Source organism: Somniosus microcephalus, chromosome 34 (assembly GCF_052327205.1).
Source record: "Somniosus microcephalus isolate GS21.2 chromosome 34, FLI_Smic_1.0, whole genome shotgun sequence".
NCBI lineage: Eukaryota > Metazoa > Chordata > Chondrichthyes > Squaliformes > Somniosidae > Somniosus > Somniosus microcephalus.
Genome location: NC_141020.1, coordinates 12,709,626 through 12,736,383, shown reverse-complemented (window position 1 = coordinate 12,736,383; position 26,758 = coordinate 12,709,626). Strand labels below are relative to the sequence as shown.

The following is a 26,758-nucleotide window of genomic DNA, read 5'->3' as shown; positions in this document are numbered from 1 at the left end:
TAATCAAACTGTGCACCTCTGCTTGGGTTGCTCTTTGAATGCTACCTAAGGAAGGATGTACTTGCCATAGAGGGAGTGCAACGAAGGTTCACCAGGCTGGTTCCTGGGATGGGAAGTGACATAAGAAAACTACTAGGCACTTGGCCTAAGCGTTAAACAAAGCTTTAATCAACTGTTTTACAACATGGAGGTCTAGTTGTGTCCTTCACTAGTCCCTGTAAAAGAATGTTCTGAGCAAGCTGGGCCCATGCCCGAGTATTTATACTCTCCCTGGACAGCGCCACCAGCAGGCCGCCCAGTATTATTTCATAAGTCATTTCCACATGAATGGCAAGATTCATGTCAGGGGGATTGTCCTATGAGGAGAGATTGAGTAGGCTAGGCCTATATTCTCTAGAGTTTAGAAGAATGAGAGATGATCTCATTGAAACATACAAAATTCTTACAGGGCTTGACAGGGTAGATGCAGGGAGGATGTTTCCCCTGGCCGGGGAGTCTAGAACCAGGGGTCACAGTCTCAGAATAAGGGGTCGGCCATTTAGGACTGAGACGAGGAGGAATTTCTTCACTCAGAGGGTGGTGAATCTTTGGAATTCTCTACCCCAGAGGGCTGTGGAGGCTCAGTCATTGGGTATATTCAAGACAGAGATTGATAGATTTTTGAATATTAAGGGAATCAAGGGATATGGGGATCGGGTGGGAAAGTGGAGTTGAGGTAGAAGATCAGCCATGATCTTATTGAATGGTGAAGCAGGCTCGAAGGGCCAAATGGCCTATTCTTGCTCCTATTTCCTTATGTTCTTATTTCTAACCCCAGCCTGTTTCAACACAGAAGTTTTATTTTTAAAATTCATTCACGGGGTGTGGCTGTCGCTGGCAATGCCAGCATTTATTGCCCATCCCTAATTGCCATTGAGAAGGGTGGTGGTGAGCTGTCTTATTGACAACTGAGTGGTTGACTAGGCCATTTCAGAGGGCAGTTAAGAGTCAACCGCTGGAGTCACATATAGGCCCAGACCGGGTAAGGTCATTAGTGAACCAGATGGGACTATCCAGTCATGGTCACCATTGCAGACACTAGCATTTTATTCCAGATTTATTTAATGAACTGAATTTAAATTCCCCAGCTGCCATGGTGGGATTGTGAACTCACGTATCTCGGATCATCAGTCCAGGTCTCTGGATTACTAGTCCAGTAACATAACCACGATGCGACCATTCCCTTGCCAATGGCTTCTGTACCGAGTCTCTCAGTCTCAAACAGAAGGGAGCGTGAAGCACAACAATCATGGCTGCGGGACTGCAAGCCGTGCGTGGAGCGAATTGTAAACCATGCCTGCTGTGTGGGTTTTATATAGAACCTGGGCTTGTAGCTGCCCCACCCTGTGGGACTGGAGACGGCTGAGACTAGGGCTGTGCGGCCTTGCGTCTGGCAGTTAGCCTGCGTGTGAAACGGGTGGGTCTACCGTTCTGTGGTGGGGACAGTTAGCTCAACTGGGTGCCGGACTCCGAAACTTATTTTAAAAGTTGCACCGTCCTTTTCTTTTGTGAGTTGTGGTGAAAATGCCCGGGAGTGAGTGTTGCATTGCTGCCGCTTCTCCACCGCGCTTTCCCGCCTTCTCACCATTCCCCTTCAACCCTCCCGCGGAGCCGTAGCTCAGTGGGTAGCGCATGACCTGCGAGTCAGAAGGCCGCGGGTTCCAAGTCCCACTCCCGGGGCTGTCTCTCCAGGGGGTGCGCTGCTGCCCTGCCGGAGGGGGACATCTTTCGGATGAGATGTTAAACCGATGCTCCGTCCGCCCTCTCAGATCCCACGGTACTATTTCGAAGAAGAGCAAGGGGAGTTCTCCCTGGTGTCTCATCCAACATCAATAAGGCAGATGATCTGGTCATTATCTCATTGCTGTTTTGTGGGAGCTTGCTGTGCGCAAATTGGCCGACGCGTTTCCCACATTGCAACAGTGACTACATTTCAAAAAGTACTTCGTTGGCTGTAAAGCACTGTGGGAGGTCCTGAGGTTGTGAAAGGCGCTATAGAAATGCAAGACTGTCTTTCAGTCAGAATACCCCATTTAGTCCTCCTCAGTAATGTGAGCAATTGGCCTCAATCAGCTTTGCAGTTTGGAGCCTTTCTATTGGGTCTCCTCTCCTCCAATAGAAGCAAGCCCAACTCTCAACCCCCCCCCCCACCGTGGGCTGCAACGCATTTGAACCCAACCCTCAGAGGTCAAAGGGCAGCATGCTACCCACTCCCTCCATTGGCTGGAGGCAATGGAAGGTCAGCGGGGGGGGGCGGGGGCGCAGCGGGCCTGCTCCTGTGTCTTGGCGCCATTCGGTTTCATTCCCTCTGCACATGACCTTCAGCTTCATTTCCCGTCTGCACAATTAACATAGAAACATAGAAGATAGGAGCAGGAGTAGGCCATTCAGCCCCTCGAGCCTGTTCCGCCATTCAATGAGATCATGGCTGATCATCCAAATTCAGTACCCTGTCCCTGCCTTCTCCCCATACCCCTTGATCCCTTTAGCCTTAAGAAATATATCTAACTCCTTCTTGAATATATTTAATGAATTGGCCTCTACTGCCTTCTGTGGTAGAGAATTCCACAGGTTCACCACTCTCTGGGTGAAGAAATTCCTCCTCATCTCTGTCCTAAATGGCTTACCCCTTATCCTTAGACTGTGACCCCTGGTTCTGGACTCCCCGCCATCAGGAACATCCTTCTAACACAGCGGCCGATTCCCGTCAAGTGAACGGGATAAAACCACAGCGACAGGAGTTGGTACAAAGATACGTTAACCAAGATGGCGCACCGAGGGCAGAAACCACAGGCGACAAACTCTGCCAGCGTTGGAACCCACTGAAACGCACGCATGTAGGAACTTGCAGTGCAAACATTTGTAAATGCTATTCAGGAGCTTTTTAAAAAAAAATTCATTCACTGGGTGTGGTCGTCGTCTTTATTTCCTGTCCCGAATTGCCCTCGAGAAGGTGGTGGTGAGCCGCCTTCTTGAATACAGTAAACTCTTGTTTAAACGGCTCTTAATCATCCAGAATTCTTTAATAACCGGTGACATGAATCGGTCATTCGTGAAAGAAAGACTTATGAAATAATACTGAGCGGCCTACGGGTGGCACTGTCCAGGGAGAGTATAAATACTCGGGCATGGGCCCAGCTTGCGCAGGACATTCTTAACAGGAACTAGTGAAGGACACAACTAGACCTCCATGTTGTAAAACAGTTGATTAAAGCTTTGTTTAACGCTTAGACCAAGTGCCTAGTAGTTTTCTTACGCCAACCGGAAAAATAGATAATCGGTAATCTTGCCGAATCCATCCAGCACTCATTTTTCCGAGTCCGAGTTTCCTGCGGTGGCCAAGTTAGCCAGTGGTTTTTATTTTTTTTGTGTTAAAAATTGCCTACCTCTCTGTTATCCAGAATTTTATCATCAACCGGCGCCATCCCGGTCCCGTGGGTGCCGGATACGAAAGAGTTTATTGTACAACTGGAGTGGCTTGCTAGGGCATTTCGGAGGGCAGCTAAGAGTCAACCACATTGCTGTGGGTCCGGAGTCACATATCGGCCAGACCGGGTAAGGACGGCAGATTTCCTTCCCTAAAGGACATTAGTGAACCAGATGGGTTTTTACGACAATCCATGACTGACACTAGCTTTTTATTCCAGGTTTATTTAACTAATTGAATTTCAATTCCCTAGTTACTGTGGTGGGATTTGAACTGATGTCCCTCCGGATTATTAGTCCACGACCTAACTGGATTACTAGTCCAGTCACATGACCGCTATGCTGCCGTGTCGCGCACACCGTATACATCATCGGTGCTGAGCAGCAAGCGGCAGGGTCAAGGGCGGGTCCACTCAGTTTGGAAAAGAGCCCCAAGATGGGGTTCGACTGACAGACGATAGCAGCAATTAAGACAGGCTCCTTGCAAAGCACCACGTGGGCGCCAGAGCAACTGGGAGGGTGTTCACCTGACAGGCTGCGGTCAGGATTCAACCTGTCCCAGAGGAATGCCATTCAGAGACTTCAATACAAAGAGAAGGAGGGATGGGGACTGGCTTACATCAGCGAGAATGTAAACAAGACAATCTGTGACTCAATTAATAATTCTCTATTGGAGCCTGAATGATGTGAGCAAGCGTACCCAGGGGCAATGGAAACTTCACTCCCACGTGTGTGCATCACTGTCCGATTCTGTACATCTACAACACACAGCGGGTGAAAGGGAACGATTCTCTCCAGTCTGGTGCTGTACGGGCCTGTGTGTGTCTCAGTGTCAGCTCCTGTACACGTACAACACACAGCGGGTAAAAGGGAACGATTCACTCCAGTCTGGTACAGTACGGCTCCTGTGTGTCTCAGTGTCAGCTCCTGTACACGTACAACACACAGCGGGTAAAAGGGAACGATTCTCTCCAGTCTGGTGCTGTACGGGCCTGTGTGTGTCTCAGTGTCAGCTCCTGTACATGTACAACACACAGCGGGTAAAAGGGAATGATTCACTCCCGTCTGGTGCTGTACGGGCCTGTGTGTGTCTCAGTGTCAGCTCCTGTGCACGTACAACACACAGCGGGTAAAAGGGAATGATTCACTCTCGTCTGGTGCTGTACGGGCCTGTGTGTGTCTCAGTGTCAGTTCCTGTACATGTACAACACACAGCGGGTAAAAGGGAACGATTCACTCCCGTCTGGTGCTGTACGGGCCTGTGTGTGTCTCAGTGTCAGCTCCTGTACACGTACAACACACAGCGGGTAAAAGGGAATGATTCACTCTCGTCTGGTGCTGTACGGGCCTGTGTGTGTCTCAGTGTCAGTTCCTGTACATGTACAGCACACAGCGGGTAAAAGGGAATGATTCTCTCCCGTCTGGTACTGTACGGCTCCTGTGTGTCTCAGTGTCAGCTCCTGTACACGTACAACACACAGCGGGTAAAAGGGAACGATTCACTCCCGTCTGGTGCTGTACGGGCCTGTGTGTGTCTCAGTGTCAGTTCCTGTACATGTACAGCACACAGCGGGTAAAAGGGAATGATTCTCTCCCGTCTGGTACTGTACGGCTCCTGTGTGTCTCAGTGTCAGCTCCTGTACACGTACAACACACAGCGGGTAAAAGGGAATGATTCACTCCAGTCTGGTACTGTACGGCTCCTGTGTGTCTCAGTGTCAGCTCCTGTACATGTACAGCACACAGCGGGTAAAAGGGAATGATTCTCTCCCGTCTGGTACTGTACGGCCTGTGTGTGTCTCAGTGTCAGCTCCTGTACATGTACAACACACAGCGGGTAAAAGGGAACGATTCACTCCAGTCTGGTACTGTACGGCCTGTGTGTGTCTCAGTGTCAGCTCCTGTACATGTACAACACACAGCGGGTAAAAGGGAACGATTCACTCTCGTCTGGTACTGTACGGCCTGTGTGTGTCTCAGTGTCAGCTCCTGTACACGTACAACACACAGCGGGTAAAAGGGAACGATTCACTCCCGTCTAGTACCCTACGGCCTGTGTGTGTCTCAGTGTCAGCTCCTGTACATGTACAATACACAGCGGGTAAAAGGGAACGATTCACTCCCGTCTGGTACCCTACGGCCAGTGTGTGTCTCAGTGTCAGATTCTGTACATGTACAGCACACAGCGGGTAAAAGGGAACGATTCAGTCTAACTTACTCGCTCCCTCTACTGCTGTCTACAACCTGCTGATAAGCTGCACTTTCACTCAATATGCGGGGCACAATAAATGGAGTCGAAAGGCTTTACACGGAGATTGCAAGCCGCGCGCGAGCACCCCTCGGGATTACCTGGTAGAGTTCCACCCGCTGCTCCGGAAGATCGGCCTCAGATGGGACGATTCGATAGAGTCGGAACTCAGCTCGATGCAGGGACGACTTGCTGGAGACATTGAGCGAGATGTTGAACCGATAGATTTTGTGGAAGGCGTCACCAGCTAAATGAAAGCAGAGAGATCAGGTCAAGACTCTGGCAACTCCTCCAATATACAACCCCGTTGCTGCAAGGAATGCATCTTTGCTTTCTTTGTTGTCCCAATCAAAGCAGGGGTGGGTGGTATCAAATAATCAGCACCAAAATCCCAGGGCAGGTACAGCACGGGTTAGATACAGAGTAAAGCTCCCTCTACACTGTCCCATCAAACATTCCCAGGGCAGGTACAACACAGGTTAGATACAGAGTAAAGCTCCCTCTACACTGTCCCATCAAACATTCCCAGGGCAGGTACAACATAGGTTAGATACAGAGTAAAGCTCCCTCTACACTGTCCCATCAAACATTCCCAGGGCAGGTACAGCATGGGTTAGATACAGAGTAAAGCTCCTTCTACACTATCCCATCAAACATTCCCAGGGCAGGTACAACACAGGTTAGATACAGAGTAAAGCTCCCTCTACACTGTCCCATCAAACATTCCCAGGGCAGGTACAGCACAGGTTAGATACAGAGTAAAGCTCCCTCTACACTGTCCCATCAAACATTCCCAGGGCAGGTACAACACAGGTTAGATACAGAGTAAAGCTCCCTCTACACTATCCCATCAAACACTCCCAGGGCAAGTGCAGCACAGGTTAGATACAGAGTAAAGCTCCCTCTACACTGTCCCATGAAACACTCCCAGGGCAGGTACAGCATGGGTTAGATACAGAGTAAAGCTCCCTCTACACTGTCCCATCAAACACTCCCAGGGCAGGTACAGCACGGGTTAGATACAGTGTAAATCTCCCTCTACACTGTCCCATCAAACACTCCCAGGGCAGGTACAGCACGGGTTAGATACAGAGTAAAGCTCCCTCTACACTGTCCCATCAAACACTCCCAGGGCAGGTACAGCACGGGTTAGATACAGAGTAAAGCTCCCTCTACACTGTCCTAATACTATCTTTCAATCCCAAAGTTAGAAAAGGTCCCTCTACTGCACTTCTTTTGTCTATATGACCCCTTCTCTCTCAGTCGTGAGACTCTGCTGATTGGGGCTGAATAATTTTGCTCTGTTCGCAGGGTTCGAACAGTCCCTAACTCATGTGACACAGACCCCTCACAGCCCACAGGAAGGGGCGACTTTCCCCATAGTGCCCTGCGCTGGGTTTGAACCCCTAATCGCAAAAGAAAAACTCGCATTTCTATAGCGCCTTTCACAACCTCAGGACGTCCCAAAGCTCTTTACAGCCAATGAAGTACTTTTTGAGGTGTAGTCACTGTTGTAATGTGGGAAACGCAGCAGCCAATTTGCGCACAGCAAGCTCCCACAAACAGCAATCTGATAATGGCCAGATAATCTGTTTTAGTGATGTTGATTGAGGTATAAATATTGGCCCCAGGACACCGGGGAGAACTCCCCCTGCTCTTCTTTGAAATAGTGGCCATGGGATCTTTTACATCCACCTGAGAGAGCAGATGGGGCCTCGGTTTAACGTCTCATCGAAAGATTGCACCTCCGATAGTGCGGCACTCCCTCGGTACCGCACTGGGAGTGTCAGCCTAGAGTTGAAAGGTCAGCGGCATCCCACCAGCTGCCCGCTCCCTTACGATCGAATCTTTGCACAAGGTTGTCGGAATACTTGTTTCACATCTGATCTCCCGCTGTAGATTACAGGAATGGCGATGGCATGGAGGAGTGAAGGCAGTATCAGATAACGGTGCTGGGGACCGAGCACACGGCACTGATGCCCCCCGTACCTCAGCAACGAGGCACATTCATCTTCCTTCTCCCCCTCCACCCACCCAACCGCAGGTCACATACACCAAGGTTCATTGAAACCCTCTGATGCTCCCTTCCAATCCATGTCCAAACTTAAATACTTGAAAATTAAATATTCCCTCCATGGCCTCGTCCCTCTCCCTATCTCTGTAACCTCCTCCAGCCCCACAACCCCTCCGAGATATCTGCGCTCCTCTAACTCTGCCCTCTTGAGCAACCCCGATTATAATCACTCAACCTTTGGTGGCCATGCCTTCTGTTGCCTGGGCCCTGCCGCTATGGGGAAAGTCGCCCCTTCCTGTGGGCTGTGAGGGGTCTGTGTCACATGAGTTAGGGACCGTTCGAACCCAGTGTCTGCGCGGGGTTGTGCAGTACTGAGAGAGAAGGGGTCTTATAGACAAAGGAAGTGCAGTAGAGGGACCATTTCTAACTTTGGGATTGAAAGATAGTATTAGGACAGTGTAGAGGGAGCTTTACTCTGTATCTAACCCCGTGCTGTACCTGCTCTGGGAGTGTCTGACGGGACAGTGTAGAGGGAGCTTTACTCTGCATCTAACCCCGTGCTGTACCTGCCCTGGGAGTGTTTGATGGGACAGTGTAGAGGGAGCTTTACTCTGCATCTAACCCGTGCTGTACCTGCCCTGGGAGTGTTTGATGGGACAGTGTAGAGGGAGCTTTACTCTGTATCTAACCCATGCTGTACCTGCCCTGGGAGTGTTTGATGGGACAGTGTAGAGGAGCTTTACTCTGTATCTAACCCGTGCTGTACCTGCCCTGGGAGTGTTTGACAGGACAGTGTAGAGGGAGCTTTACTCTGTATCTAATCCGTGCTGTACCTGCCCTGGGAGTGTTTGGTGGGACAGTGTAGAGGGAGCTTTACTCTGTATCTAACCCGTGCTGTACCTGCCCTGGGAGTGTTTGATGGGACAGTGTAGAGGAAGCTTTACTCTGTATCTAACCCGTGCTGTACCTGCCCTGGGAGTGTTTGATGGGACAGTGTAGAGGGAGCTTTACTCTGTATCTAACCCGTGCTATACTCTGGAATTCCCTGCCTAAACCTCTCCACCTCGCTAACCTCTCTATCCTCCTTTAAGACGCTCCTTAAAACCTACCTACCTCTTTGACCAAGCACTGCCCTAATTTCTCCTTTTGTGGATCGGTGTCAAATTTGTTGTCTTAAAATATTCCTGTGCAGGGCCTTGGGCCGTTTTACTACATTAAAGGCGCTATATAAATACAAGTTGTTGTTGATGTTGCTGTTGAAGGGGAAAAGAGTTGCAGAGCTTCTGGGGAAAGAGCAGGGGGTGCAGGGGGACTAACTGGATGACTCTTGCAAAGGAGCCGGTACGGGCACGGCGGGTCAAATGGCCTCCTTCGGTGCAGTACGGTTTTGATGATTCGAACGGGAAAGCCATGCTCCTCGTGTCAGCTGTGGCTCCGTGGGCAGCACACACGCCTTCTGAGTCAGATAGGTGGTGGGTTCAAGTCTCCCACTCCAGGGACTTGAGCACAAAAATCTAGGCTGACGCTCCCAGTGCCGCGCTGAGGGAGTGCCGCACTGTCGGAGGTGCCATCTTTCGGAAGAGATGCTCAACCGAGGCCCCGTCTGCTCTCTCGGGTGGATGTAAAAGATCCTGCGGCCACTATTTCGAAGAAGAGCAGGGGGGGAGTTCTCCCCGGTGTCCTAGGCCCAATATTTATCCCTCAACCACCTTCACTAACTGGTCTCTAACACATTGCTGCTTGTGACAGCTTGCTGTCCGCAAATTGGCTGTCCGCGTTTCCCACATTACAACAGCGACTACATTCCAAAATCAGCTGTAAAGTGCTCTGAGACGTCCGGTGGTCGTGAAAGGCGCTATGTGAATGCGAGTCTTTCTTTTCATGTTCCCAGGCGCTGTGTGAAAGGGAAATGGGCGTGGCTGAGAAACAAGGTTGCATATTATCCGGGCGGTGTTTTTTTTAAATTCCCTCACTGAAAGGGGAAGTAATATGAGCTGTGATAACATTGAGAGGCCCAACTGTGAACAGCTCTCCAGGGACCGAGAGCAGTCGCCGGCCCTGGATGCTCACAGACACATTTCTGTCACACCTGCTGGCAAGAAAGGGCAGCAGTGAACAATGAGTTGAATTGTGGATCAGGAATGCAAAGACCCAATGGTTAAACGCCTCCAGCTGGTTTATGCCCGACAGGCTAACACAAAAACTTACGTATCTCAATCCCCGGCCTGCACTGAGTTTACGATTACAGAGCACTACATTGAATTTAAAGTGCAGCCTTCGGTCGCCTGAGGAAGAGAGTGTTTGAAGACCAGGACCTCAAATCCGGCACTAAGCTCATGGTCTACAGAGCAGCAGTGATACCCGCCCTGCTGTATGCCTCAGAGACATGGACCATGTACAGCGGGCACCTCAAAGCACTGGAGAGGTACCACCAACGCTGCCTCCGCAAGATCCTGCAAATCCATTGGCAGGATAGGCGCACCAACGTCAGCGTTCTCGCTCAGGCCAACATCCCCAGCATCGAAGCTTTGACCACGCTCGATCAGCTCCGATGGACGGGTCACATTGTCCGCATGCCCGATACGAGACTCCCAAAACAAGCGCTCTACTCGGAACTCCGGCACGGCAAGAGAGCCCCAGGTGGGCAGAGGAAACGCTTCAAGGACACCCTCAAAGCCTGCTTGAAAAAGTGTAACATCCCCACCGACACCTGGGAATCCCCGACCCAAGACCGCACAAAGTGGAGGAGAAGCATCCGGGAAGGCGCCGAACACCTCGAGTCTCTTCGCCGGGAGCAAGCGGAAGCCAAGCGCAAACAGCGGAAGGAGCGCACGTCAACCCAAGCACCCCACACCCACCCGCCCCCTTCAACCACCGTCTGCCCCACCTGTGACAGAGACTGTACGTCCCCGCATTGGACTCATCAGTCACCTGAGAACTCATTTTTAATGTGGAAGCAAGTCATCCTCGGTTCCGAGGGACTGCCTAAGAAGAAGAAGACAGAAACAGGTCGCTCGGCCCAAACTGGTCCGTGCCAGTGTTTATGCTCCACACGAGCCTCCTCCCACTCTACTTCCATCAGTGGCTCAGTGCGTCGCATGCCCGCCTCTGAACCAGAGGTTGTGGGTTCGTAGTCCCACTCCAGAGACTCGAGCACAAAAATCTAGGCTGACCCTTCCAGTGCAGTACTGAGGGAGCGCCGCACTGTCGGAGGTGTCGTCTTTCAGATGAGACGTTAAACCGAAGCCCCCGTCTGCTCTCTCAGGTGGGCGTAAAAGATCCCGTGGCCACTATTTCGAAGAAGAGCAGGGGGAGTTCTCCCTGGTGTCCTGGCTAATATTTATCCCACAACCAACATCACTAAAACAGATGATCTGGTCATTATCACATTGTTGTTTGTGGGAGCTTGCTGCGCACAAATTGGCTGCCGCGTTGCCCACATTACAACAGTGACTCCACTTCAAAAAGTACTTCATTGGGATGTCCTGAGGTTGTGAAAGGTGCTGTACCGTGGCTGCAGTGTGTACCATCCACAAGATGCACTGCAGCAACTCACCAAGGCTTCTTTGGCAGCACCTCCCAAACCCGTGACCTCTTCCACCTAGAAGGACAAGGTGTGGAGATGCCGGTGTTGGACTGGGGTGAACAAATGTAAGAAGTCACACAACACCAGGTTATAGTCCAACAGTTTTACTTGAAATCACAAGCTTTCGGAGCGCTGCTCCTTCGTCAGGTGAAGGAGCAGCGCTCCGAAAGCTTGTGATTTCAAATAAAACTGTTGGACTATAACCTGGTGTTGTGTGACTTCTTACATTAGAAGGACAAGGGCAGCAGGCGCATGGGAACACCACCACCTCCAAGTTCCCCTCCAAGTCACACACCATCCTGACTTGGAAGTATATCGGCCGATCCTTCATCGTCGCTGGGTCAAAATCCTGGAACTCCCTCCCTCACAGCACTGTGGGAGTACCTTTACCACACGGACTGCAGCGGTTCAAGAAGGCGGCTCACCGCCACCTTCTCGAGGGCAATTAGGGACGGGCAATAAATGCCGGCCTTGCCAGCGACGCCCACATCCCATAAAAAATGAATTAAAAAAAGTATAAATGCAAGTCTTTCTTTCTGTAACCCTAACAGCATAACCTTCTATTCCTTTCTCCCTTGTGTACACATCTAGCTTATCCTTAAATGACACCAGCCCAGGTAGACATCAGGGTGCTACAATAGCTTTCAGTGTTCCTGACTAGGGAAGGGTATAAAACTCGCCAGGGCTCCAGCTCCCGATCACTGTCTGCTGACAGGGGTTCCTGTGGCTGTCGGAGGAGGAGATTATTTGGTGATGCCAACAACTTGCATTTATATAACGCCTTTAACATAGTAAAACATCCCAAGGTGCTTCACAGCAGCCAGAATTTTGACACCGAGCCACATAAGGAGATATTAGGACAGGTGACCAAAAGCTTGGTCAAAGAGGTCGGTTTTAAGGGTCGTCTTAAAGGAGGAGAGAGAGGCGGAGAGGTTTAGGGAGGGAATTCCAGAGCTCGGGGCCCAGGCAGCTGAAGTCACGGCCGCCAATGTTGGAGCGACGGAAATCAGGGCTGCGCAAGAGGCCAGAATCGGAGGAGCGTGGAGATCTCGGAGGGTTGCAGGGCTGGAGGAGGTTACAAAGAAAGAGGGGGGTGGGGGGACGAGGCCGGGGAGGGATTTGAAGATAAAGATGAGAATTTTTAAAATCGAGGCGTTGCCGGACCGGGAGCCAGTGTAGGTCAGCGAGCACGGGGGTGGGGTGATGGGTGAACGGGACTTGGTGCGAGTTAGGACACGGGCAGCCGAGTTTTGGATAAGCTCAAGCTTATGGAGGGCGGAGGGAGGAGAGCACTTCCACCCCACCTTTCCCTCATTGATATTGTGATGGGGGGGGCGGCGGGCCAAAGACAATAGCTTTGGTCTTCCCAATATTTCATTGTAAGAAATTCCTGCTCATCCAATACTGGATGTCGGAGAAGCAGCCTAAAAAATCAAAGGCAGTGGAGGGCTGAGAGAGAGGTGGTGGTGAGGAAGAGCTGTGCATATAGCCGGCTCGAAGGGCCGAATGGCCTACTCCTGCTCCTATTTCTTATATAAGATTCTGAGGGGGGTTTGACAGGGTAGATGCTGAGAGGTTGTTTCCCCCTGGCTGGAGAGTCTAGAACTAGGGGTCACAGTCTCAGGATAAGGGGTCGGCCATTTAGGACTGAAATGAGGAGAAATTTCTTCACTCAGAGGGTGGTGAATCTTTGGAATTCTCTACCCCAGAGGGATGCTCAGTCGTCAAGGCTGAGATCGATAGATTTTTGGACTCTAGGGGAATCAAGGGCTATGTGGATCGGGCGAGAAAGTGGAGTTGAGGTCGAAGATCAGCCATGATCTTATTGAATGGTGGAGCAGGCTCGAGGGGCCGAATGGCCTGCTCCTATTTCTTATGTTCTTAATCGCTCCTGTGAAGCGCCTTGGGATGTTTTACTACATTAAAGGCGCTATATAAATGCACATTGCTGGTGTTGCTGCTGTGCGGAGTTACTGTGCAGTTTCCAGCCGAATCAGATCTGAAAGATAGCGCAACTTCCCCCATCGCAAGAGACAGGGAGAAGCATTCAGAGATAAACAGAACTTGCCCAGAACGTGTGAGTCATTTCCCAGCTGATTCATTGCCCTCCAGTTCTTGGGTGACCATAGAGCGTAAGCAGAAAATTCCAAGAAACTCCACCGATCAGGAATCAGCTCCCCCTGAGGTTACAACTTGCTGCTATTTTGTCCCAAAGACTTATTATGCATTTGACTCCGGGTTAAGTCCCCAGGCAGTTTTACAAAAGATGCTTTCATCAACTGAGGCTTCCTACTGTACAGTCCATGATCGCAACTTCTCCAGGCCCCTTCTCATCATCCTCCGTACCTCGGAATCACGTGTACTCACGGCATGGGCGCGATATATTACGTTGCCCGCCCTCCCCAATCCCGAGTCTATACTGAGTCATCTCATCTCGTTCAGGGTAACAGAGTTTGAGAAAAAAGAAAGAATTTGCATTTCTATAGCGCCTTTCACGACCTCAGGGCATCCCAATGACGTACTTCTTGAAGTGTAGTCACTGTTGTGATGTAGGAAATGTGGCAGCCAATTTGCGCACAGCAAGCTCCCACAAACAGCAATGAGATAATAACCAGATAATTAGTTTAGTGATGTTGGTTGAGGGATCAATATTGACCAGGACACCGGGGAGAACTCCCCTTGCTCTTCTTCAAAGGAAGATGGTTGTGGTGGTTCGCGGTCAGTCATCTCAGCCCCAGGACATTGCTGCAAGAGTTCCTCAGGGCAATGTCCGAGGCCCAACCATCTTCAGCTGCTTCATCAATGACCTTCCCTTCATCATAAGGTCAGGAGTGGGGATGTTCGCTGATGACTGCACAGTGTTCAGTGCCATTCGCAACTCCTCAGATAATGAAGCAGTCCATGCCCGCATGCAACAAGACCTGGACAACATTCAGGCTTGGGCTGATAAGTGGCAGGTAACATTCGCGCCACACAAGTGCCAGGCAATGACTATCTCCAACAAGAGAGAGTCTAACCACTGCCCCTTGACACTCAACGGCATTACCATTGCCGAATCCCCCATTAGCAACCTGGGGGGTCACCATTGACCAGAAACTTAACTGGACCAGCCACATAAACATTGTGGCTACAAGAGCAGGTCAGAGGCTGGGTATTCTGCAGCGAGTGTCTCACCTCCTGACCCCCCAAAGCCTTTCCACCATCTACAAGGCACAAGTCAGGAGTGTGATGGAATACTCTCCACTTGCCTGGGTGAGTGCAACTCCAACAACACTCAAGAAGCTCGACACCATCCAGGACAAAGCAGCCCGCTTGATTGGTACCCCATCCACCACCTTAAACATTCACTCCCTCCACCACCGGCGCACCGTGGCTGCAGTGTGTACCATCTACAAGATGCACTGCAGCAACTCGCCAAGGCTTCTTCGGCAGCACCTCCCAAACCTGCGACCTCTTCCACCTAGAAGGACAAGGGCAGCAGGCGCATGGGAACACCACCACCTCCAAGTTCCCCTCCAAGTCACACACCATCCTGACTTGGAAATATATCGGCCGTTCCTTCATCGTCGCTGGGTCAAAATCCTGGAACTCCCTCCCTAACAGCACTGTGGGAGCACCTTCACCACACGGACTGCAGCGGTTCAAGAGGGCGGCTCACCACCACCTTCTCAAGGGCAATTAGGGATGGGCAATAAATGCTGGCCTTGCCAGCGACGCCCACATCCCATGAACAAATTTTTAAAAAATAGTGCCTTGGGATCTTTTACGTTCACCTGAGAGAGCAGACGGGGTCTCGGTTTAACGTCTCATCCAAAAGACGGCACCTCCGACAGTGTAGCATTCCCTCAGTACTGCACTGGGAGTGTCAGCCTAGCTTAATGTGCTCAAGTCTCTGGAGTGGGGCTTGAACCCACAACCTTCTGATTCAGAGGCGAGAGAGAGTGCTACCCACTGAGCAGCGGGGAGGGTGTGAGCTCCAATAGCCCTTCAGGGGCCCAGGGATTAGGAGGGGGAAGAAAATCCGCCTGTGCCTGATCTCTATCCAGTGACCAGCTCTAGAAAGGCTGGGTGTGGGCATTCCGAGCGCAGGCTCAGCCGTGATGGTCGCCACAGTTGAATAGCTGGCGCTCACCCGTCGAGACTCACGAGTGACGAATGGCCAAATAGGACGAGGTGCCAGAAAGGGGAGTTGGAAACGTGCCCTGCAAGAGTCGGTCCCAGGGCAGCGAGCGAGGAGATGGGGAAAGGAAAGCAGCCTGATAATTGAGGAAGAGCCAGCATTGACAGTGAGGAGCTCCCATTTGTACGTGGGCATAACTGAACCGGTAAATGGCTCTCTTTGTGCTGTTGAACTGTAATCTCATTGTGGACTGTCTTTGTTTTGGGAAATCCATCCGCAAACATCTCCCAGTCTATTCAGATAACATGACTCATTATTTACTTCATAGGAACACAGGGATTGCTGGGAAGAAGTAAGACCAAGGTCCATCAGGTTCGCGTTCTCCCATCCTGGTAGTCACATGGTACAACGACAATGGAGTCGTTGCCCAATCACGGCAATCAAACTCCTTCAATGAGTCTGCAGCAGATCCAGACATGAGGTGAGGAAAACCCCCAGTGGTGGAGAGCTTCGGGAACCAGAGGCTCAAAGTCCCCCGTGCCTCCCGAGCTCACTACACTCGCTACGCGTCACGTCTCAAATTCCTCGGATACTCTATCCCAAAATACTTGATCTGGGATGAGATGTTTAACCGAGGCCCCGTCTGCCCTTTTGTAAAAGATCTCGGAGAAGAGCAGGGGGGTGTTCTCCCCGGTGTCCTGGGGCCAATATTTATCCCTCAACCCAACGTCGCTATAGACAGATAATCTGGTCATGATCACATTGCTGTTTTTGGGAGCTTGCTGTGCGCTAACTGGCTGCCGCGTTTGTGGTGTATATGCCTTTAAGAGCCCCCTGTGTACTGTAATGCCGGTAATGGCCACTCGGGCTATATAAGCCTGTATATTGTCTTGTATCTGTTAGTTCACCTCCAGACTTTGTTCAGTAAACACCTGTGAAAACCAACTCCTGCCTTCCGTGTCTCCATTAACACACGGATACAACAGTGTTTCCCAACTTACAACAGTGACCAGACTTCAAAAAGTGCCTCATTGGCTGTAAAGCGCTTTGGGACGTCCGGTGGTCGTGAAAGACGCTACAGAAATGCAAAATAACAACAGAAAATGCTGGAAATACTCAGCAGGCCAGGCAACATCCGTGGAGAGAGAAACAGAGTTAACGTTTCGGGTCGAAACCCTTCGTCAGAACTGAGAGAAAAGGCAGGAAATGAAACGGATTAAAAGGCCAGTTTGGGGGCTGGGAAATGGGGGAGGGGATGAAAGAAGAGACATTAAGAGATATTCAAGGCGAGACGAGATGGTAATAGGACAGGTAAAGAAACAAACAATGGCTCTGGATGAAGTGTGAAATGGGCTGGCAGAGTGAGAGACAGCTGCCATGCGGGAGAGAGAAAAAAGGAAAAGGCACAAACCAAAAGTGTGGATAAAAAATATAAAAATATAATAGGGGCCGAGGTTATGATCTGAAGTTGTTGAACTCGATATTGAGTCCGGAAGGCTGTAAAGTGCCTAATCGGGAGCTGAGGTGCTGTTCCAGAAATGCAAGGCTCTCTTTCATTTTTCTTCATGTTAACTCCACATGTCATGTCATTCTTGGCCTCTAGGGGAATCAAGGGTTATGGGGGTGGGACGGGAAAGTGGAGTTGAGGTCGAAGATCAGCCATGATCTTATTGAATGGAGGCTCGAGGGGCTGTGTGGCCGACTCCTGCTCCTAATTCTTACATCCTTACGTTCTAACGTAGAGTCACAACAACTTACGTCTATCCAGCGGTTTTTGTGCAGCAAGTCGTCTCGAGGCGAAATAAAGGAATGGGCGCTGAACCGTGGATGTTAGGCGGAGGATCTTGACGGAGGAGAGGGAGGTGGAGAGGAGGAGGGGTTCAGGGAGGGAGTTTCAGAGCGTGGCTGAAGGCACGGCCGCCAATGGTGGGGGCTGCACAAGAGCCCAGAGTCAGAGGAACTGGGAATGTGGGCTGGAGGAGGTTACAGAGAGAGGGGGGTGGGGGGAGGTGACAGCTACACGGAGCCGCAAGCCTACATTTCGTTGTACTGCGCTTGTGCACTAACAATGACAATAAAAGTTGATTTGATTTGATTTGAGGCACTGATTATATTTCCAGCATTGACAGATGCCTGCCTCATCACATCACTGTTGAACCTGGAGGGGGGCGGAAGGGCGGAGGGAGTCTAGACCCAGTGTTGCTCAGTCGCTGAGACGGGCCACGCCCCGGGGGGCTCCTGCTCCCAGTCACCGTCCTGTGCTGACACACAACTCAGTCTCGCCGGCAACAACTTAACAGTCGGACCAGCTGAATCAGGGGTCACAGAGCAGGGCAGTCTGACTGACGCACAGTCCGGCTGTTGCCTGCAAGCGACCTATCCCGATTCCAGAGGAGAGGGAACTAATCCCACTGGCCTGTGCTCTCCCCATAGCCCGGCATCAATCCAAAACTAATCCCACTGCACTCAAACATATAAATCCACATAAACACCAGTGCACGCATACATATAAACACTATCGCGCACACACACAAACATATATAAACACTGGTCACACAAACATATATAAACAATATTGCGGGCGGGCACAAACACACAAACACCAGTAAACGTGCACAAAATATGCAAACACTAATATGCACACGTTCACACACAAACATACATGAACACTGGTGCACGCACACAAACATATCAACATGTTGGGTTGAGGGATAAATATTGGCCCCAGGACACCGAGGAGAACTCCCCTCCTGCTCTTCTGCGAGATCTTTTGCGAAAGGGCAGACGGAGCCTCGGTTAAACATCTCATCCCAGATCAAGTATTTTGGGATACAGTAACATAGAAACATAGAAGATAGGAGCAGGAGTAGGCCATTCGGCCCCTCGAGCCCGCTCCGCCATTTAATGAGATCATGGCTGATCATCCAAATTCAGTACCCTGTCCCTGCCTTCTCCCCATATCCCTTGATCCCTTTAGCCTTAAGAAATATATCCAACTCCTTCTTGAATATATTTAATAAGTTGGTCTCAACTGCCTTCTGTGGTAGAGAATTCCACAGGTTCACCACTCTCTGGGTGAAGAAATTCCTCCTCATCTCAGTCCTAAATGGCTTACCCCTTATCCTTAGACTGTGACCCCTGGTTCTGGACTCCCCCGCCATCGGGAACATCCTTCCTGCATCTAGTCTGTCTAGTCCTGTTAGAATTTTATAAGTTTCAATGAGATCCCCTCTAATTCTTCTAAACTCCAGCGAATATAAGCCTAATCGACCCAATCTCTCTTCATACGTCATTCCTGCCATCCCAGGTATCAGTCTGGTGAATCTTCGCTGCACTCCCTCCATGGCAAGAACATCCTTCCTCAGATAAGGCGATCAAAACTGCACACAATATATGAGGAATTTGAGACATGACGCATAGCGAGGGTCGCGTGCCCGGGAGGAACAGGGGACTTTGGACCTCTGGTTCCTAAACATACATGAGCACTATTGGAACACATATATAAACACGAATTCACACACACACACACACACACACACGTACATAAATGCCAGTCACGCACGCACGCACACAACAGAAGCTGCAGCATTCAGCTACATTTGGCAGGGAGCGGTTACTGAGTGTTTGGAATGTCATATCCTGAGTATCCGAATCTCTTTCAAATGATCATTCCCGATTGTCCCAGGGTAGGTGATGTAATGCGTGTTTAACACACAAACACAACGCCCTCCTCGAAGGCATCTGTCACTCCGAAGGCCCGTGGGAAAAACAGCTGATTGACGGGCTCGGTTGTCAAATCCTCACCCCTGTGCTCAAATCCCTCCGTGGCCTCGCCAGCACCCCCCCCCCCCACTCCCCTCCCTACCTACCTCTGTAACCTCCTCCAGCCCCACAACCCCCGAGATCTCTGCCCTCCTCTAATTCCGGCCTCTTGCGCATCCCCCGATTTTAATCGCTCCACCATTGGCGGCCGTGCCTTCAGCTGCCTGGGCCCTAAGCTCTGGAATTCCCTCCCTTAAACCTCTCCGCCTCTCTCTCCTTCCTTAAGGCGCTCCTTAAAACCGACCTCAAGCTTCTGGGCACCTGTCTTAATAATATCTCTGGATGTGGCTCGGTGTCAATTTTTTGTTTGATAACGCTCCTCTGAAGCCCCTTGGGGCGTTTTGCTACTTTAAAGGCGCTGTATAAATGCCAGCTGTTGCTGCTATCGGACTGGGGAAAGCCTCGCTGAATTGCCAAGTTACGGATCAAGTCGCGAGTGGTTTCCCACCTCAATCTAACCACCCAACCCAGAGCTGCCAAGGGCAGGGGAAAGGATACAGTCCTGTTCCCACCCACTGAACACATTAGCGCCAATCGAAAGCCGAATCTCTCACCACCATTGTTTAATGGATGTGGCTGGATAAAGTCAAGATTTGTTTTCCAACAACTAGCTCCCCCTTAATGTGGTTCTACGTTCTGTTTGACCCCCCCCCCCCACCCTTCCGCCACCGACCAATAAACTACTCACATCAAAGGCCCGCCCAATCTGGCTGTTTTATCTATATCCAGAAAGTGGTTAGAGTGTGGAACTCGCTACCACATGGAGTGGTTGAGGCGAAGAGCACAGATGCATTTAAGGGGAAGTTACCGAGGTACATGAGGGAGAAAGACTTGCATTTCTATAGCGCCTTTCACGACCACCGGATGTCCCAAAGCGCTTTACAGCCAATGAAGTAATTTTTGAAGTCTAGTCACTGTTGTAAACACAGGGAACGCAGCCGCCAATCTGTGCACAGCAAGCTCCCACAAACAGCAATGTGATAATGACCAGACAATCTGTTTTTTTTCAGTGATGTTGATTGAGGGATAAATATTGGCCCCAGGACACCAGGGAGAACTCCCCCTGCTCTTCTTCAAAATAGTGGCCACAGGATCTTTTACATCCACCAGAGAGAGCAGACGGGGGCCTCGGTTTAACGCCTCATCTAAAAGACAGCACCTCCGACATTGCGGCACTTCCTCAGTACTGCATTGGAGTGTCAGCCTAGACGTTTGTGCTCAAGTCTCTGGAGTGGGACTTGAACCCACAACCTTATGACTCAGAGGTGAGCGTGCTACCCACTGAGCCATGGCAGACACTGTGTGCACTGTTGGGCCGGGGGGAGATAGCTGATCTCAGCTGGGGGTGTCACAGTCGGTGTGTGGGATGGAGAGGGGGGTGCAAAAGCTTTGCTGGGGGGAGTCTCTGCACCTCTTCACTACCCGTGGACCACTGCTGCAAAGTGCACGCGTGGATTTTGGGTGAAGATGACAGGATCAGGCTTGGCTGCGATGCACCCTGCGGTCAAATAGCTGGCTGACATTCGCCGTCGAGGCTCATGTGGGAAAAGATGGCCTTTGGCGCGAAGTATGGGAGGAAGCTCAGCAACCGTATGGGATCGGAACCCGGTGGCTTGGATGGGAAGCAAATTGGAGGCGAGAGCAGATCCTAGCCCTACCCTAGCGCCCTCCACTGGGTGGCGGTCTCGCCTCTGAGTCAGAAGGTTGTGGGTTCGAGTCCCACTCCAGAGACTCGAGCACAAAAGTCTGGGCTGACACTCCCAGTGCGGTGCTGAGGGAGTGCTGCACTGTCGGAGGTGCCGTCTTTTGGATGAGACGTTAAACCGAGGCCCCGTCTGCCCTCTCAGGTGGACGTAAAAGATCCAATGGCACTATTTGGAAGAAGAGCAGGGGGAGTTCTCCCCGGTGTCCTGGGGCCAATATTTCTCCCTCAATCAACATCACTAAAAACAGACTATCTGGTCATTATGTCATTGCGGGTTTGTGGGAGCTTGCTGTGCGCAGATTGGCTGCTGCATTTCCTACATTACAACAGTGACCACACTTCAAAAAAAGTACTTCATTGGCTGTAAAGCACTTTGGGACGTCCGGAGATCGTGAAAGGTGCTATATAAATGCAAGTCTTTCTGTCTTTTTTCCCCACTACAGGAATATACAAGTCTTCACGGTGAAGGATCAGTTTTATTACCGTGTGGTCTGTGCATTCCTCACTGTCAACACCGTAAACCATGACACAAGTACACCGATGCCACCTTTATTCACAAGTATCACTTTGGAATGAGTCGGATTCCGCTCCTGTTATGCACCTTGGGAATGAAGCATTTAAGGCGCTGTATAAATTTCAGTTGTTGCTGCTCTCTGCACATGTGGTTGCAGGGTTTAGAGAATGACTATTTGGATGCAATATCGGGTGTGTAGGAGGGAATTGGGAAATATTCCATTTTAGCTCCCAAGAGACGCTCTAATCCTCGGATCTTCCACAGCCTACTCTTCAAAGGCACTTCACGTCCTTTAAAAAAGACTCTGAATTCTCCAAGTTTGAATTAAACACGTGAACAGACGCTAATGTGAAAAACAAAGTAAGACTTGCATTTCTCCAGCGCCTTTCACGACCACCGGACGTCCCAAAGTGCTTTACAGCCAATGAAGTACTTTTTGAAGTGTGGTCACTGTTGTAATGTAGGAAACGCGGCAGCTAATTTGCGCACAGCAAGCTCCCACAAACAGCAATGTGAGAATGACCAGATCATCTGTTTGAGTGATGTTGATTGAGGGATAAATATCTGGCCCAGGACACCCTGCTCTTTTTTTGAAACAGTGCCGTGGAATATAGAAACAGGAGGAGGCCATTTAGCCCCTCGAGCCTGTTCCGCCATTCAATGTGACCATGGCTGATCTGCGATCTAACTCCATATACCCGCCTTTACCCCTTAATACCTTTGGTTAACAAAAATCTATCAATCTCAGATTTAAAATGAACAATTGGCCCAACATCAATTGCTGTTTGCAGAAGAGAGTTCCAAACTTCTGCCACTCGTTGCGTGTAGGAGTGTTTCTTAACTTCGCTCCAATTTTTAGACTATGCCCCCTAGTCCTATGGGATCCATGGGATTTTTTTTTACAGGGCAGACGGGGGCCTTCGGTTTAACATCTCATCTGAGAGACAACACCTCCGACAGTGCAGTACTCCACTGGAGAGTTTCGTGCTCAAGTCTCGGGACTTGAACCTACAACCTTCTTGACTCTGGAGGCGAGGGTGCTGCCCACACTGAGCCACAACTGGCACTGTGCATTGGAGTTGAGAGTGTGCATTAAACAAAATAAAAGGAGAGAAGAGAGCCTCACTTACCCTCGCCTCCTGTGCTGTCTTGCAAGGTACCAAACCTGTGGACCTCTTTGGCATAGTAGTCCGCCTGGGTCCCAGTGACCGCCTGTTCCTCCTCCCTGCCCAGCTGGCGCAGGAGCTCCTTGGTGCTGTTGTAGAGGGACATCACCTCCTTGCTGACCGTCACCTGCTCGGTCTCGGGGGGGCTGGAGAGCTTGAGCTTGCTGAGGATCTGGCCCCGGATGGCCTCGATCCGCTTTTTTCGGATCTGCTCCATGTCGATGGTCTTGCAAGTGGACAGGGAGAGGGTGGCGGGGAGAGAGTCCCACAGAAGGAGCAGGCTGAGGACAGCCCGGAGCTGCATCATTCCCTGGCTCTCAATCGTCAGTTTCACAGCAGAAACTGACAGACACAAGGGGACAATTTGCTGCTGCTGCTTGTCCTGGATTTGTTAATTACAACGTCAGTTTCACCAGAGAGAGTGAGAACTAAATGAATGACAGCAAGCAGGGTTCCAGCAAATCAGATCCTCAATAATAACTTGTTTCAAAAGTGGAACAAAATGAGGAACCCGAAGTTTCACAATCTCAAAAAGCTCAAATAGACACTGAACCCGACACGATACCTTCCTTGATCAGCTGTTCTCTCACATTCCAAAGTAGTCTTAAAAACATGCACTGCCCTTTGTGTGTGGCGTGTGCGCGCTTTGAATGGATTGACCCCCACACACACAAGACGCCAAAGTTGGGTTAAACTTTAGTCCCCTTGCAGCGAGTTTGAGAGCGACTTGTAAATACTCCCAGAGCTGGTCCCGCAGACTCGATCCTTTGTGGGTGAGAAGCTTTGAATTTATAAAGCGAGCAGGTCCCCCGGACTCCTCCCAGGAAATGGGTGCGGTACAACAGCTCTGGTTAGCGTATTAGCCTCTCTGTTATAGAACGCCTGTAAATCATTTGCTGCAAATATATACAGGCAACAAAATTTTTTTTAAAAAATACAATCTCCTGGAGCCCCCTTTCTGACAGAATGTCAACCCAGTGGCTCATTGGGTAGCACGCCTCCGAGTCAGAAGGTTGTGTGGTTCAAGTCCCCACTCCAGAGACTTGAGCACAAAAATCCAAACTGACACTCCCAGTGCACTACTGAGGGAGCGCCGCACTGTCGGAGGTGCCGTCTTTCGGAGAGAGACGTTAAACCGAGGCTCCGTCTTCCCTCTCGGGTGGACGTACAAGATCCCACGGGCACTATTTCGAAGAAGAGCGGGGGGGGGGGGGGGAGTTCTTCCCCGGTGTCCTGGAGCCAATATTTATCCCTCAACCCAACATCGCTAAAAACAGATGGCCTGGTCATTATCACATTGCTGTTTGTGGGAGCTTGCTGTGCGCAAATCGGCTGCCACGTTTCCTACATTACAACAGTGACTACACTTCAAAAAAAGTACTTCATTGGCTGTGAAGCACTTTGGGACGTCCGGTGGTCGTGAAAGGCACTATATAAATGCAAGTCTTTCTTTCTTTGGTTTGCACTGAAGTCCTGAGAGGTCATCGATCTGATACGTTAACTATTGTCTCTCTCTCGCTCCACAGATGCTGCCTGACCTGTTGAGTGTTTTCCAGCCTTTTCTGTTCCTATTCCTGGTTACAGCGATGCTTTTCCCATCCAGCTTCATTCGAAGCTCCACAACCCCTCCGCGTCAAGGCAGAGCCAAGACTTAGATTGGGCAAGGGGCTTTAAGAGTCAGGGAAAGCCCAGATACTTCACAGCCTAGTAATGCGGGACATGGAGGATTGTGTCCAATTCTGGCCACCACACTTTAGGAAGGGTGTCAAGGCCTTGGAGAGGGGGCAGCGGTTTACCAGAATGGTACCAGAGATAAGGGACTTCAGTGATGTCGAGAGACTGGGGAAGCTGGGGTTGTTCTCCTTAGAGCAGAGAAGGTTAAGAGGAGATTGACCAGAATGGTACCAGGGATGAGGGGCTTCAGTTGTGTGGAGAGACTGGAGAAGCTGGGGTTGTTCTCCTTAAAGCAAAGAAGGTTAAGGGAGATTGACCAGAATGGTGCCAGGGATGAGGGACTTCAGTTGTGTGGAGAGACTGGAGAAGCTGGGGTTGTTCTCCTTAAAGCAAAGAAGGTTAAGGGGAGATTGACCAGAATGGTGCCAGGGATGAGGGACTTCAGTTGTGTGGAGAGACTGGAGAAGCTGGGGTTGTTCTCCTTGGAGCAGAGAAGGTTAAGGGGAGATTGACCAGAATGGTGCCAGGGATGAGGGACTTCAGTGATGTCGAGAGACTGGAGAAGCTGGGGTTGTTCTCCTTAGAGCAGAGAAGGTTAAGGGGAGATTGACCAGAATGGTGCCAGGGATGAGGGACTTCAGTTGTGTGGAGAGACTGGAGAAGCTGGGGTTGTTCTCCTTAAAGCAAAGAAGGTTAAGGGGAGATTGACCAGAATGGTGCCAGGGATGAGGGACTTCAGTTGTGTGGAGAGACTGGAGAAGCTGGGGTTGTTCTCCTTGGAGCAGAGAAGGTTAAGCGGAGATTGACCAGAATGGTGCCAGGGATGAGGGACTTCAGTTGTGTGGAGAGACTGGAGAAGCTGGGGTTGTTCTCCTTCGAGCAGAGAAGGTTAAGAGGAGATTTGTTCAAAATGATGAGGGGTTTTGTTAGAGTAGATGAGGAGAATCTGCTTCCAGTGGCAGGAGGGTCGGTAACCAGAGGACACAGATTTAAGGCAATTGACAAACGAACCGGAGGGGGAGATGCAAAGAATTCTTTAATGCAGCGAGTTGTTGTGATCTGGAATGCGCTGATGGGGAGGTGGAAGCAGATTCAATAGTAACTTTCAAAAGGGAATTGGATAGATACTTGAAAAAGAAAAAGAATGACAGGGCTGTGGGGAAAGAGCAGGGGGGAGTGGGACTGATTGGATAGTTCATTCAAAGAGCCGGCACAGGCACGATGGGCCGAATGGACTCCTTCTGTGCTGTTTAATTCTATTCTATTCTATTCTATCCGGGCCGTTGGCAGGACTGTGCATCTGAAGAGAGGGCAGGAAGCGACACCGAGCTCCCAGCAGTGCTGAGCCCAGCAGTCTTTCTTTACACAAATGACTGCATTTCCTCCTCATTTTAGCAACTTCAAGTGACTGTCGGTTGCTCCTTTATCTGTTTTGCATTGTTGGCCAATTGATTAAAACCTCAAAAAGAAAAAATGAACTTGCATTTATATAGCACCTTTCATGACCTCAGGATGACCTGAAGCACTTGACAGCCAATGAAGCACTTTTTGAAGTGAAGTCACTGTTGTAATGTAGGAAAACGCGGCCGCCCTTTTTGCGCACAGCAAGCTCCCGCAAACAGCGACGTGATAAAGGACCCAATAATCTGTTTAGGCGTTGCTTGAGGGACAAATGCTGGCCCAGGACACTGGGGAGGACACGCCTGCTCTTCTTCGAAAATAGTGCCCTGGGATCTTTTACGTCCACCCGAGACAGCAGACGGGGCCTCGGTTTAACGTCTGATCCGAAAGACGGCCCCTCCGACAGTGCGGCACATTTCAATAGTCCAGGTCACGGGATCAGGGCCTCGCACTGCCTCGTTGTTTCACTGAGATTCCGGCTGAGTTGTTATTCAAATCTCTGAAGTGCTAGGTTCATGGCCCACTCCAGTGACAGAAGTTCATCAGCTCAGTTGACACAGCCAGTGCGGTACTGAGGGAGCGCCGCACTGTCGGAGGTGCCGTCTTTTGGATAGAGACGTGAAACTGAGGCTCCGTCTGCGTGCTCGGAAGGATGTCCAAGATCCCAGGGTACTATTGGAAGGAAAGCAGGGGAGTTCTCCGCAGGGGTTAATTATCAGTTTTGGACAGTGTAGAGGGAGCTTTACTCTGTATCTAACCCGTGCTGTACCTGCCCTGCGAGTGTTTGATGGGACAGTGTAGAGGGAGCTTTACTCTGTATCTAACCCGTGCTGTACCTGCCCTGCGAGTGTTTGATGGGACAGTGTAGAGGGAGCTTTACTCTGTATCTAACACCGTGCTGTACTTGCCCTGGGAGTATTTGATGGGACAGTGTAGAGGGAGCTTTACTCTGTATCTAACCCGTGCTGTACCTGCCCTGCGAGTGTTTGATGGGACAGTGTAGAGGGAGCTTTACTCTGTATCTAACGCCGTGCTGTACTTGC

General features: G+C 50.5%; 1 protein-coding gene across 1 annotated transcript in view; it reads right to left on the bottom strand.

Moving 5' to 3' along the window:
* Window positions 1–23,489, bottom strand: part of LOC147096774 (transforming growth factor beta-3 proprotein-like) — a 64,030-nt gene extending 40,541 nt beyond the window's left edge. The window contains exons 1-2 of the mRNA XM_085973393.1: window positions 22,605–23,489; window positions 5,815–5,960 (exon numbers count right to left, since the gene is read on the bottom strand). Of these exons, the coding sequence (XP_085829519.1) occupies window positions 5,815–5,960; window positions 22,605–22,947 (489 nt within the window). The 5' untranslated portion in view covers window positions 22,948–23,489. The remainder of the gene's footprint in view (window positions 1–5,814; window positions 5,961–22,604) is intronic.
* Window positions 23,490–26,758: the final 3,269 nt, after the last annotated feature.